This window comes from Belonocnema kinseyi, chromosome 1 (genome assembly GCF_010883055.1).
Source record: "Belonocnema kinseyi isolate 2016_QV_RU_SX_M_011 chromosome 1, B_treatae_v1, whole genome shotgun sequence".
In the NCBI taxonomy this organism is placed as follows: Eukaryota; Metazoa; Arthropoda; class Insecta; order Hymenoptera; family Cynipidae; genus Belonocnema; species Belonocnema kinseyi.
The window spans coordinates 56,800,485-56,813,591 of NC_046657.1; the positions used below are offsets into that span (position 1 = coordinate 56,800,485).

At 29.9% G+C, this 13,107-nt stretch overlaps 1 protein-coding gene across 1 annotated transcript; it reads left to right on the top strand.

The window, feature by feature from the left end:
• The first annotated feature begins 404 nt into the window (after positions 1 to 404).
• On the top strand, positions 405 to 12,800 carry LOC117173753. Its single transcript, XM_033362395.1, has 2 exons — positions 405 to 578; positions 11,849 to 12,800. Exons 1-2 carry the CDS (start codon positions 524 to 526, stop codon positions 12,397 to 12,399), a joined length of 606 nt encoding a protein of 201 aa, XP_033218286.1. The 5' UTR covers positions 405 to 523; the 3' UTR covers positions 12,400 to 12,800.
• The last annotated feature ends 307 nt before the right edge of the window (positions 12,801 to 13,107 follow it).

The following is a 13,107-nucleotide window of genomic DNA, read 5'->3' on the forward strand; positions in this document are numbered from 1 at the left end:
CGTGACGTTGCCGTAAAGATGTCGTAACGATGTCGTAAAGACGTCGAAAAATGTTGTGTCCACTGGGTAAGTCGTGTGATCTGACAATGTCTTTACGATATCACAAAGACATCGAAACGACATGGACATAGGATGTCGTAAAGTTGTCGTAAATATGTCGTAACGATGTCGTAATGGCGTTGCCAAATTTGGTGCCCGCTGAGTTCCGTCAAATATTAGTGCGTGATAATTCCAGAAATGGAAATGCTTGGTGTTTTTTAATAAAGCACTCTTGAATCCGAAAAGTTCCACAAACCGGATTATAAATCCTTTCACTCCCTATTCACTTTAAACTCTTTTAAATCTGTCTTCATTTTAGCATAGCGCATAATGCATGACGAACACCATATGACTCGCGGACGTTGCTTCTGAAATACAAATAGCTGAGAAATACAAACTGATGAAACAACAAGTTTCGGTACAGTTAGACTGCTAACCCGATTTTCAGTAATACTGCACTCAGTACTTCCTGTACTTGAAAAAAATGAAGATCGTTTTCCTGCTGGTCTTCGTCTTGGTGGTCAACTTTAATCCTATTGGTGAATATAATAATTATTATTGCTATATATCTAATATCTGCATCTTTAAGTACATTTTCCGCTTACTGCAAATAATAATTTGTTAATTTAATCCACATCCCAATTGCTTGTTTTAAACTCTATCCGTATGTTAGGGACTGTACTTAAATTACGTAACTGCCAAAGGGGGGGGGGGGGGGGGGGGGGGGGGGGGGGGTCGACACATTTTGTACGTAATTTTTGCAAATTCGCCAAAACTTTCCCCTGAAGATTATCTTTCTAGTTCTAAATTTTATTTAAAAAAATTTACTTTGTGTTTAAAATTTATATTTTGGTGTTCAAAAACGAACTGAAATCTTTTCTGGGTGAAATTTGAACTTTTAAACAAATTTAGTCTTTTTTTTATTAAAAATTCATCTGTATTAGTACAAATTTAATCTTTGCTTAAAAAAATAATTTTTTGATCTTGAAAATATAACTTGAATATTTTTTGGATGAAAATTCAACTACTAAAAAAAATTGAATAAAACTTCCTCTGTTTTAAGAGAAACTTCATCTTTTATGGATAAAAATGCAACTATTTGGTAAAGAATCTTTAAAATTTGCTAAAACGTCAACGTCAAGTACAAATTTATCTTTTTTGCTGAAAGTTGAACCGTTTTGTTAAGAATTTAACAGTTGAGCTATCCTTTATTAAGTTTTAGCCTTATTTTTAGTTTAATTTAGTTTCATTTATTCGTTTTTTTAAGGTTGACCTTTGATGTTTGAAAATTCAACTTTTGTACAGAAAATTCGTTCTTCGGTCTGAAGAATCAACAATTTTAATAAAATTTTATTTCAATTTTAAATTCATCTTTAAGGTTTATTATTTTTTTGTATAAATTTCATCTTTTTCCATTGAAATATAAACTATGACACTTTTTGTTAATAGTTTACATTTGTAGGTTGAAAATTCAACTATGGTGTAAGAAATTTAATTATTTTGTTTGTAAATTCAAGTATTTTGTTAAACTTTCATTTTTGTATAGTAAAACAGATATTGTTTTGCTTAAAATAAATTGATAAATTTGAAAATCATAAATTGATATCTGAAATAGGTTTTATTCCGTTTATAAAAGATTCCAAGTTAAAAGTATTACAAGATTAAAATCCCTCGAATTGAAACACTAACTATTTCGTTTAAACTTTTTTTTTAATTAATTTTTTACCTGAAAATGTGATTATTCAACTTTTGGGTTAAAATGTATCTTTCTTAGTTAAAAATTTATTCTATATATTAAAGATTCATCATTTTAGTTAAAAATTATGTTTTTAATGAAAATATAACTATTGAATTATTGATTGAAAATTTATCTTTCTTACTTGAAAAATCATATTTTAAATTCAAGATTCATCATTTTAGTTGAAAACTCAGCTCTCTGGTTAAAACCTGAACTATTTTGTTGAAAATTTGTTTGAAAATTGTTTTCCTTGACTGAAAATTAAACAATTACATTTTTGGTTAAAAATTTATCTTCTTTTGTCGAAAATAATTTTTTTTTAAATTAATGATTCAAATGCATGCTTCAAAGTTGAAGTGCAGTGTTAAAATTTAATTTCTATGTTGTCGATTAATGATTTTTTTGAAAAATTATATTTTTTAATTTAAAATTTAACTATTTTATTGAAAATTTAAATTTTTTGGTTACAAATTAAGTTTTTAACTGAGATTGTAACTATTCACTTTTTGATTGAACTTGTATCTTTCATACTTAAAAATTTATTTTTCACATTGAAGGTTTATCATTTTATTCAAAAATTCATCTCTCTGGTTGAAAATTTACATATTTTGTTTAAAATTTGTATTATTAAATATTTCAAACTGAAAATGTAACTATTGTATTTTTTATATTAAAGATTTATAATTTTAGTTCCAAATTAGATTTTTTTGTAAGAAATTAATGTTCTTGGTCGAAATTACATTTTTTTAAATAAAAATTCAAATACTTGCTTTAAAGTAAAAGTACTTTGTTAAAACTTCATTTTGTTGGTTGTCGATTCATGATTATATTTGGAAAATTTTACTGTTGCTTAAAAATTTAATCTTTTTCTTGAAATTATTTTCTTATTTAAAGTTAAATGTTTAACAGAAAATATAACTATTAACTTTACGGTCGAAAATGTATCTTTCTGAGTAAAAAATTTATTTTTTCTGTTGGAAATTCATAATTTTAGTTAAAAATTCATCTCTGTGGGTTAAAACTAAAATATTACTTTCAAAATTTGTTTTTAGTTGAGAATTGATCTTTTTTGGTAGAAAATTAATCTTCCTAGTGAAAAATTAATATTTTTAGTTAAAAATTTAGCTATTGTTTTGAAAAATTGTTTTTTATTTTGTTTTTTGTTGAAAATTTTAATGAAAGAGCTTGAATGTCCAATATTTTCCACTTTATTGAAACAATGAGAAAACAATATTGTGAATCTTGTAAGTAGGCTACGTGATCTTCACCAAGGTAGCGTATTCTGAAATGGGAAAACAAAACTTATTTACTAACCTTCTTTTTTTACCTTATCTCGCTGAGGTAAATAAATAAAAAAAATAAGTAAGTGGTAAACAATATTCTCCAAAATTGATTTTAGTTAAATAAATTAGTGATATTTTACTGTTCCATGTGTGAATTGCAAAATATTACTATTTCGTTATTTTTATTTTTTCTATTATTCCTTTTATTAAAAAAGTGTAAAAAAATAAATCAGTCATATATTATGAAAAAACATTATTTTTTACAGACAAAAAAATTTAAACGTACAAAAAATAATTATTTTAATAAAAGTTTTTGTAATTGAATTTTTCTTCACTTTCACTTCTTATTTACTAATTTTAAAAAAAACAATGAAATCTTAATAACTTATGGCTCTCTATTTCAAGAAAAAGTTTCTCTGTAACTTAAAAAATTTGTCTATAGTTGCAGAGAATAATTATTCCGAAAAAATAATGTATTGTTAATTAAAATTCAAACATTTATTACAAATTCTAAAGCAAATTTAAAAAAATTCAATTGTAAAAAACATTGTTTAAATTATTTTTTAGTGTGTAAGTTTTATCTTTTCTTTAAGGTCAATAATGTTTTTTTTTATTCGAAATGACCCCATGAAGCTTTACACGTATTTCTCATAAGAAAAAAAAACACTTTTGAATTACTTTTTGAATATCACCCCCACAAATCTACTTTATATCTCAAAAACCCCCATAAGAGACAAATTGGATTTTAAGAGTTTTTGGCGTTAATTACTTTTATTGCGTTTTTTTTAGTAACTTTTTTCTCTCATGCATTAAATATTTCTTTCTACGAATAATTATATCTTTACATAAATTGTTTAATAAATTTATTATTGAAAACTTGACATTTCTTAAATATTGTTCTAGGGCGTTCTTTGCTTTAAAAAAAGTGAAGGAATTCTCAAAGAGAAATGTAGTAATTGATATTTCCATCCACGAATTTTTTATTTTATATAAAAAGCAAGTTAATTCATCAAAAAACGAATTTCTAACAAAATAGTTCAAATCTTCCATATTCTTTTTTGACAGTATTGGAAATATTTTCCTAATTGTTTAGTTTAAATCTTTGGACATTTAGATTTTGTTTCAAATTTTCTGAAATTTGTTCAAAAGTTTTAAATTATTTTTTCTCAAAGTTTTTCTAAAATTTTGTGGTGTTGCAAAATAAAAAATGTTGCTTTACAATCTTTTAGGAAATCATTTGAAATGTTTTAAAATAATCAAAAATATTTTTCCAAACTCCTTAAAAAGCTTTAAAATGTCATTATAAAATCTTCAAAAATCTATATTTTATTTTTTTAAATTTTGAAATATTCCGAATGTCTAAATATTTCAAAATCTTAAAAACTTCGTAACAAATTTTCATATAATTCAAAAATTTCCTCGCATTTCTTAAAATCCTGCAAGAATTGAAAAAATTATGATACAAATGTTGTTTAAACAGTTGTTGTTAACAATGAAAATTGTTCATTGTCATGTACACTTCCTAAAAATTGAAGTTAGTTATTTACGCTTCATCACGTTAAAAAATCCAAGTTTTCGACTCTAAAAATAGACAGATAGTGAATTTGTTAATTAAATTTGCTTAAACAATCATCAATTGTTATTTGTTGGCTAGTTCTGGCTGCTTTAGTAGAAAAAACTTGATTTATTATGTCATAAATACTTGTTATGTTAGAGTGAGGTAGTAATTAATTTAAGTTGACAAAAATAATTGTTTGAACAATTTATTATAAATCTTAATAATATTGCCTTTGAATAATGTTAGAAATTGGCAGTTTTATTCTGAAATTTTTAACTTGTTGTCTGCTTTTCACTTAGTTTAGTAATAATTAATGCAATTTATCAAAACTAATTGTTTGAACAATTTATTATTGTTTATAAATATCCTCTCAATTTCTAGTAATTTACGGGTTTTTTCTGCAAATTTTAACTAGTATTTACACAGAGACTTTTTGCTTGAATTAATACTATTGTGAATATTTATTAATAATCGTTAGTTAATTTTCGTCAACTTTCATTCGTTGTTTTACCAAGTAAAAAGTAGAAAAAGAGTTCCCAATTTACAAAAAGCGGAAATTTCTAGTAATCATGTGCAATAAGATATTTATAAAAATAGTACATTATATTTGCTACCTTAAATTAGGTACTATTTTACTTTTATTGAAATGTGGACAAAAAGTTGAATGTTCTAAAAAAAAATCACAACTTTCTAGAATTATTCCAAGAGAACGTTATTATTAATAACTATGAATTTTTTAAGCAATTATTTTTGTTACGTTGAAATAATTATTACATCACTTTATTTGGAATGTGGATAAAAAGTAGAAAATTAAAAAAAAAAACTTTTCACCATTATTTTAAGCGAAGTGTTTTAAACTATAATAAATCTTTGAAACAATTATTTCGCTTCAATTTAATTAATTATTATCTTGCTTTAACTGCAAAATTGAAAAATGTGTGTAAAAACGTGACTTTCTAACTTTATTCTTAGAAAAGAATTCTTTAAATTATAATAAATTATTTAAACCTTCAATTTTCAATATAAAATAATAGTTTATACATAAATAAAAATTTGTATACAAAACTTTTTTTAAGCATCCAAAAATAAGATCTATGAAAAAATAGTTTTTCTATGATATTAAGAACAAAAATAATATTGAAGATTTCATTTAAAAAAAGAAACATTTTCATTTAAAACATGTTAAAATTTACAAAAAATAGTCATTGTAACTATTTTTTCGCAAGTGAATTTTTTCCTACCATCGTTTCTTAACAATTTTTTGAAAATGATTGGATTTTTATCAATGATGACTTATTTTTTTAATCATAAATCTTCAATTTGAACAAAATTATTTTTATCGTAGTTAGTAGTTATTTTCTCGATCTAACTGAAAACATGAAAATGAGTGAGAAAATTTGAAACTTTAATTTTGGTAACTTTAATTATCTGTATAGAAAGTAGTGATTTGTTTATTATAAATAATTTGTGTTTAAAAACCTGCCAAAAAAATCATAATTATAGCGAGAAAACTCGCAAACCCCGATTTTTCACTTATGAGAGTGACGAAGCTCTAAATATAATTTTTTTTCAAAAACAAAAATGTGTTTTTTTTTGTGGATTCGAACAAATTTGGGTCAAGGTGTTATGACTAGAATCCATTTTTTTCTTTATATTTTTTTCAAAAAGTATGGAACAGAATTGTTGCCTTTATTATTAAAGAATCTTTTATGAATAAATTTTAAGAATTAAAATTCCCCATTTCAAAATTCAGACTTCAAAAATACCAAAAAATTCACAATTCACGTATAATTCAACAACAATGAGTGTGAGATTTTTAAGAATTTCGTTCCATCTATTTTTACATTCTCATCATTTATGATTGACAAAGTATTAGAATTGTCGGATATTTGACATCACACTTTTTCAAAGGATCTGTCTGTCTGTCTAAACTGTCTGTTTGAACTAAAGTTATGAATCTTTAAATTAAAAAATGAATTTGTTATTAAAAAAGACAAATTTTCATTTAAAAAATAGATACATTATAAAATAAAGATTTCATTTGGAAAACAATGTAAATAAAATAGTTACATCTTTAACTATAAATATGAATTTTCAACAACAACCACAAAAATAAATATCTAACAAAGTAGATCAATCTTGAATTAATATTATATTTTTTACAATGATTTTTACATTCTCATCATTTATGATTGAGAAAGTATTAGAATTGTCGGAAATTTGACATCACACTTTTTCAACGGATCTCCACGTTTCGAGACCCCCTGAATCCGAAAATCAGGTTTTCACGATGGCGTCTGTCTTTTTGTCTGTCTGTCCGTAAACACTATCAAAATTCTATCGACAAATATTTATATTATCAATTAGAACAAACAATCTACCCTTATGGCTTTTTTCGATAAAAAGAAAATTCTCAGAGTTATACCATTTTCAAAATTGTTTTAATTAACCGAAAATCAAAATTTGAAGCCGAAAAACGCACAACATGAAAAAAAGTCAAGAGAAGAAAAACATTTCTTTTTGTAAGCCCTACAAGGTTATCATAACCAATTTTTCGATTTTCTTCAAAAATCGAAAATTCAAATTTTGATTACACAAAAAATAATGGAAAATAAAAAAATCCATTTTGTGGACAAACCATGTAGGATACGAAAAAAGATGAATTAACAAAAATGGTTATCCCAAAAAAGATCTAGAATTTTGTTAAGAATCACTTCTTGATAGGGCGCGTACTTTTTGTTTTATTCGTGAAAAATAACGTTGAATAAAAATAAAATTTATATTTATTATTTATATTTTTTATATTTTAACTGAATTTAAATAAACAATTTTTTTCAATGTATAAGTTCTCTACTTCTGTTTTTCATTTTGAAATTCGCAACTTTAACAAAAGATAATTTATTTATTTTTCATGTTTCTAATTTTTAAAAATAGTACTATGCTTAACGGTTTTAGAATAATTTAACTCTGAAAGTTTACAATTTGCATATTCACAGAGGCTAGAGAATGATCGATACATGATACAGGATAGATGATAGAAATACAGGGTAGTGGATAAACAATAGATAACACTGGATATATGATAGATAATAAAGGATAAAAAATACAGGATAGTGGATAAATGATATAAGATAGAGGATAGAAGATACAGGATAAAGGGTAGAGGATAAATGATAATAGATAGAGGATAAAAGATAGAAGATAAAGCATAGACAACAGATAATACAGGGTTGAGGATAGAGGATACAGGATAGAGAATACAGGACAGAAAATTGAGGATAAATTATTCAAGACAGAGGATACAGAATAGATCATAGAGGATACACGATAGTGGATAAATCATACAAGATAGATAATAGAAGATATGAAATAAAGTATAGAGGATAAAAGATAGAAGATACAAGATAGACGATAGATAATGCAGAATATAGGAAAGATGATAGAGAACAGAAAATAGAGAATACAGGGTAGTGTATAAATGAATTAACATAGAGAATAGAGGATAAAGAATTAATGATACAAAATAGAGGATAAAAGACAAAAGAATGAGGATGGGCAATAGATGATAGAGGATAGACGATAGAGGATACAGGATAGATGACAGATCACAGGATAGAGTATAAATGATACAAGATGGAGAATATAGGATAGATGATACAGGATAGAGGATAATTGATCAGAGATAGAAAATATAGGGTTGAATATAGAGTATAGACGATAGATAATACAGGGTAGATAATACAGGATAGAGGACAGAGGATACAGAATATAGGATAGAATATAGATGATAAGGGATACAAGATAGATGACACAATATAGAAGATAGACGATAGATGATACAGGACTTAGGATAGAGGATAGATAATAGAGTATAGAAAATACAGCATAGATGACAGAGGATACAGGATAAAGGATAGTGGTGGTGGCCCTCTCCATCGAGAATATTTTTGCTTCCTTGAACTAACCTACTCACTCATCTCCTATAGCCAACGTTAGGTATTCAGTCGATTCAATTTCGACTCTATTTCAGTCTTACTTCTTAACGGTCGAGGGTGGGCGCCCTGGTGCCTGGCTTTCGCAGGCTGATGTCTTTTTCCCCTCCTGGCTGCACCGCCAGCAGCTTTTACTCCAGTGCTCTCCGCTGCACTCTCGAGCTAGGTGGCCAAACTCGTGGCAGCGATATCACCGGGTTTCAGCAGTTAATGCTTTCACCTGGCAATTTACTCATCCTATCTTCAGTCTCGCTACTTTCTCTAATCTACATTCAGGCGCAGCGTCCAGCTCTACAAAAGCCTGAATGCACCCTCTGATGTTCTTTTTGGTCAGGTTTATCTTGGGGAACTACCAATGTGCTCTTCCAGTAAATCATCTAATGTTCTCTGCACATCCTCTACCTCGATCGTTTCATCAGGGTCGTGAACTACTAGTTGGGCTTTTGGAATTAGGAGCCTAATGCCACCTTTATCCCCCAACACTCTCTTTAGCGCGTCTTCGAAAAGGACTCTCTCCTCCGGTTTGGCTCTTACTTCGAGAAGAACCGCCCCTGTCTGTCAAATGTTCTTAGCATCAACTCCAAGTTTCTTGGACTTTACAGACATGTGCACATCCTTTAAGATGCTCGCAAACGTCTGTCCAGGGGCGGGTTTGATGATGAAGAGCCTCGCCGCGAGTCCTTCTCTTTTCTCTTCTTCTGCCACCGCGTGATTTGGCGTTTTGTGCAACTTTGCTGGGAGTAGCAACTTCCTCTTTCTTCCTTTTCTCATGTTTCCTCCGCTTTCTTCGACTTTCAACTTCAGTACAGTTGCCTGCATCTTTTGCTTTAGGCTGCTTCTGAGGAGCACACTTTAAAGCCTTCCCCTGAGGTTTCGGAGTGTTAGCTTGTATTAGTTGCTTCGCTTTATTATCTAGCGAATGGATCCTAATTCGTGGTGCTGTCCTCCTTATCAAGTCCATTTCTGCCAAGACTTCTCTTACTTGAACTGACAAATTGTGCGAATGCCTTCCCCCACCTCAAAAAAAATCCGTAGAGGCGGCGTCGACGACTGGGTCTTGAACCTGAGCGGAATCGACGGTTAGACCTTTCCTCGATTAGAACATATTGTTTTTATCAACACCCTTCATGTTTGGTTTGAATTAGGGGTTCTTTCCCCTAGGTGTTCCCCTTAGTCCGTCTTCCCCTTCTTCTTTGCATGCCTGGTTCAGAAGGCCCTACAAGTAGCTACGCTACCGCCAGCTTAGCCGCTGATATCATGAGAGAAAAGATCAAGCCTTACCGCCACTGCAACGCGGGAACACCTTTAGGTAGGGGAAAGACCACAGATGATACAGGATTGAGAATAGAGGATATTGGATACAGAATAGAGGATAAATGATGCAAGAGAGAGGATAAAAGATAGAAAAAAACAAGATAGACGATACAGGATAGACGATAGATGATACAGGATATAGGAAAGATGATAAATGTTAGAGAATACGCGATAGATGACAGAGGATGCAGGATAGTGGAGAAATGATACAAGATAGAGGATAGAGGATAGACGATACGGGATAGAGGGTAGAGGATAAATGATACAAGGTAGTGGATAAAAGATAGAAGATAGAGGATAGACGATAGATGATACAGCATTGAGGATAGAGGATACAGGGTAAAGAATATAGGATAGATGGCAGAGGATACAGGATAGTGGATAAATGTTGCAAGATAGAAGATACAGGATAAAAAAAGTAGGATAAATGATACAAGATAGAGGACAAATGATAGAAGATACAGGATAGACGATAGATGATAGATAATACAGAATCTAGGATAGGTAATAAAGGATAGAGAATACAGGATAGATGACAGAGGATACAGGGTCGTATATAAATGATACAAGTTAGAGAATAGATGATGCAGGATATTGGATAGTGGATAAATGATACAAGGTAGAGGATAGAAGATAAAGGATGAGGGAAGTAGGATAAATGATACAAGATAAAGAATAAAAGATAGGAGATACAGGTAATTAAATAAGTTAGCCACTAGATGGCAGCCTTCTTCTGCTGAAACCGATAATATGTGCAGCTTCGCTCTCAGGAATCCATTATTCATGATTTGCACGCTGATGGGACCACCACTCTAAAAAGTCTGGTTCTATAACCGGCTCAGAACTCTGCACCGTAAAAAATATGTAACTATATTAGTTCAATAATACCCTGAATTAATACGCTTCGCATAAATTAGAACTCAGTAGGTAAAAAAGTCGAACTGGATCTCTTCATTTAATTTGTAATTTTATCGGTTTCAGTATAGAACCGATGCTTGGCAATACCGAATTATATTGATTAAGTAAGTATTGAAATGTAGCAGTTCTTCATGTAGAACTCGCAACGTTCATAAGTTGAATGTCAGCTGTTCTAAAACATCGAACCAGATACTGTTCCACTTTTGTATCGGGTACGTAACAAAATTTGAATCACAGTGCGTCGATATAGATATGATTATATCTATATCGACGCACTGTGATTCAAATTTTGTTTTGTTACGCTTCGCTCCATAGAACTCTGATGGTTCGAATTACGACGAACAGCGACGAACAGTTTAAATTTGAGAGCACGCGAGATTTGATATTTAAATAATTATTCTTTAATTTTTCCCAACACATATTGTCCGACGCCTCAACTCAACGCAATGCTCATGCGAAGCTTCTAAGTTACAGATTCGTTGAATCCTCACTGTTCGTCGTCGTTCGAACCAGCAGATTCGAACAGAGTGAAGCATAGCGAGTATATCTATATCGACGCACTGTGATTCAAATTTCATTACGTACCCGATACAAAAGTGGAACAGTATCTGTTTCGATGTTTTAGAACAGCTGACATTCAACTTATGAACGTTGCGAGTTCTACATGAAGAACTGCTACATTTCAATACTTACTTAATCAATGTAATTCGGTATTGCCATAGCATCGGTTCTATACTGAAACCGATAAAATTACACATTAAATGAAGAGATCCTGTTCGACTTTTTTACCTACTGAGTTCTAATTTATGCGAAGCGTATTAGTTCAAGGTGTTATTGAACTAATATAGTTACATATTTTTTTCGGTGTATGCATACACCCTTTAGCTTTATTAAAAGAAATAGATACTCTTCATTATAGCAAAGTATTTTTGATGCTTTTCTCTATTTAATCGTTCTAATTCATATTATAGCATAAGTATTAAAATCCATCTATTTCTTTTTACAGAATCAAATCTGGGTGTAAAGGCGTTATATCCTTACGTAACGAGTGACGCATGGCCTCTTATCGAAACACTTGCATATCCACAAACTACGGAAGCGTTTAAGAAAGCAGTCAAGCCTTACGGACGAAGTATTGGATTAGATCCTCAATTCGACGAAAATACAGTTTTCGCGAAAAGGGGGTCATATCTTATTGGATATCTACATACTGATCATCGAAACATTTTAATGATTGAACCAATTGCTGACTTGCTTGAAAACCAGCATCATGTATATAGCATAGAAACCAACAAATTTTACGAACTGGCAGCTGCAGAACTTGGTCGCTTGAGTGTCTTCCATTCGTGGACAGAGGCTCTTGCATATGATGTTAACGTTCGACTAACTTTAGAGCGCATAAAAAAGGGACAAAGAGACGCTCAACAAATCCAGGCACTTTCCACTCCAGAAATCGAAAAGCTCCATAAGAAATATATTAAAAAAATGTATAAGCTTCATAAAGAGTATATAAAAGGACATCCCCAGTTTCTACTGTCAAATTTGCCATACAATTAATGCAAAACTAATATAATACTAATATAACACCCGGCTGAATTCGGGAGACGGTTTTCTGCAGTTTTTCTCTCCCCCGGCCAAACGTCCAGACAAATGCGAGTTCTTCTAATAAAATCGGCTGCAGCCGCTGTTTATCATTCGTTGCAAATTAATTTATACATCGATTCTGAACCCTCCTTAGCAAAAGAAAAATGTTCATAAGCCATTCTCAGTGAGATGGAGTCGTCGGGCGGTATATCAACTGATGCTAAAGTTTTTAGATGATACTTTAGCAACGAGAGTAACCCGTGAATGGACTTCAGTTTCACCAGGGTTTTAAATAAAGTACAATAGACAAGGCAATAATAATATCGATTGTGATCCAAAGTCGGATTCAAACGTTTCCGTCAATTAAAATTACATTTGAAACGCATTGTATGATAGTTAGGATCTAGTTGTTAATTACAACCTGTTAACATTTTAAACGGACTTTAGATGTAAATTAATATTTTGAAATGTAAAAATATACTGTTTAATCAAATAAATATACGAGTTTGTTGAATCAATGAGCATATTCACTATCCTTCATAGACATTCAGAGAAAATTCTGAAGTTATTCGAATTAGGTTTCCATTGTGTTTCTCTGAATTCCCTTGAATTCCACTATCAGGTGGAAAAAAAGTTGTTTCTTGGTTAAAAATTTGTTCTTTTCTTGATAATTTAACTTGT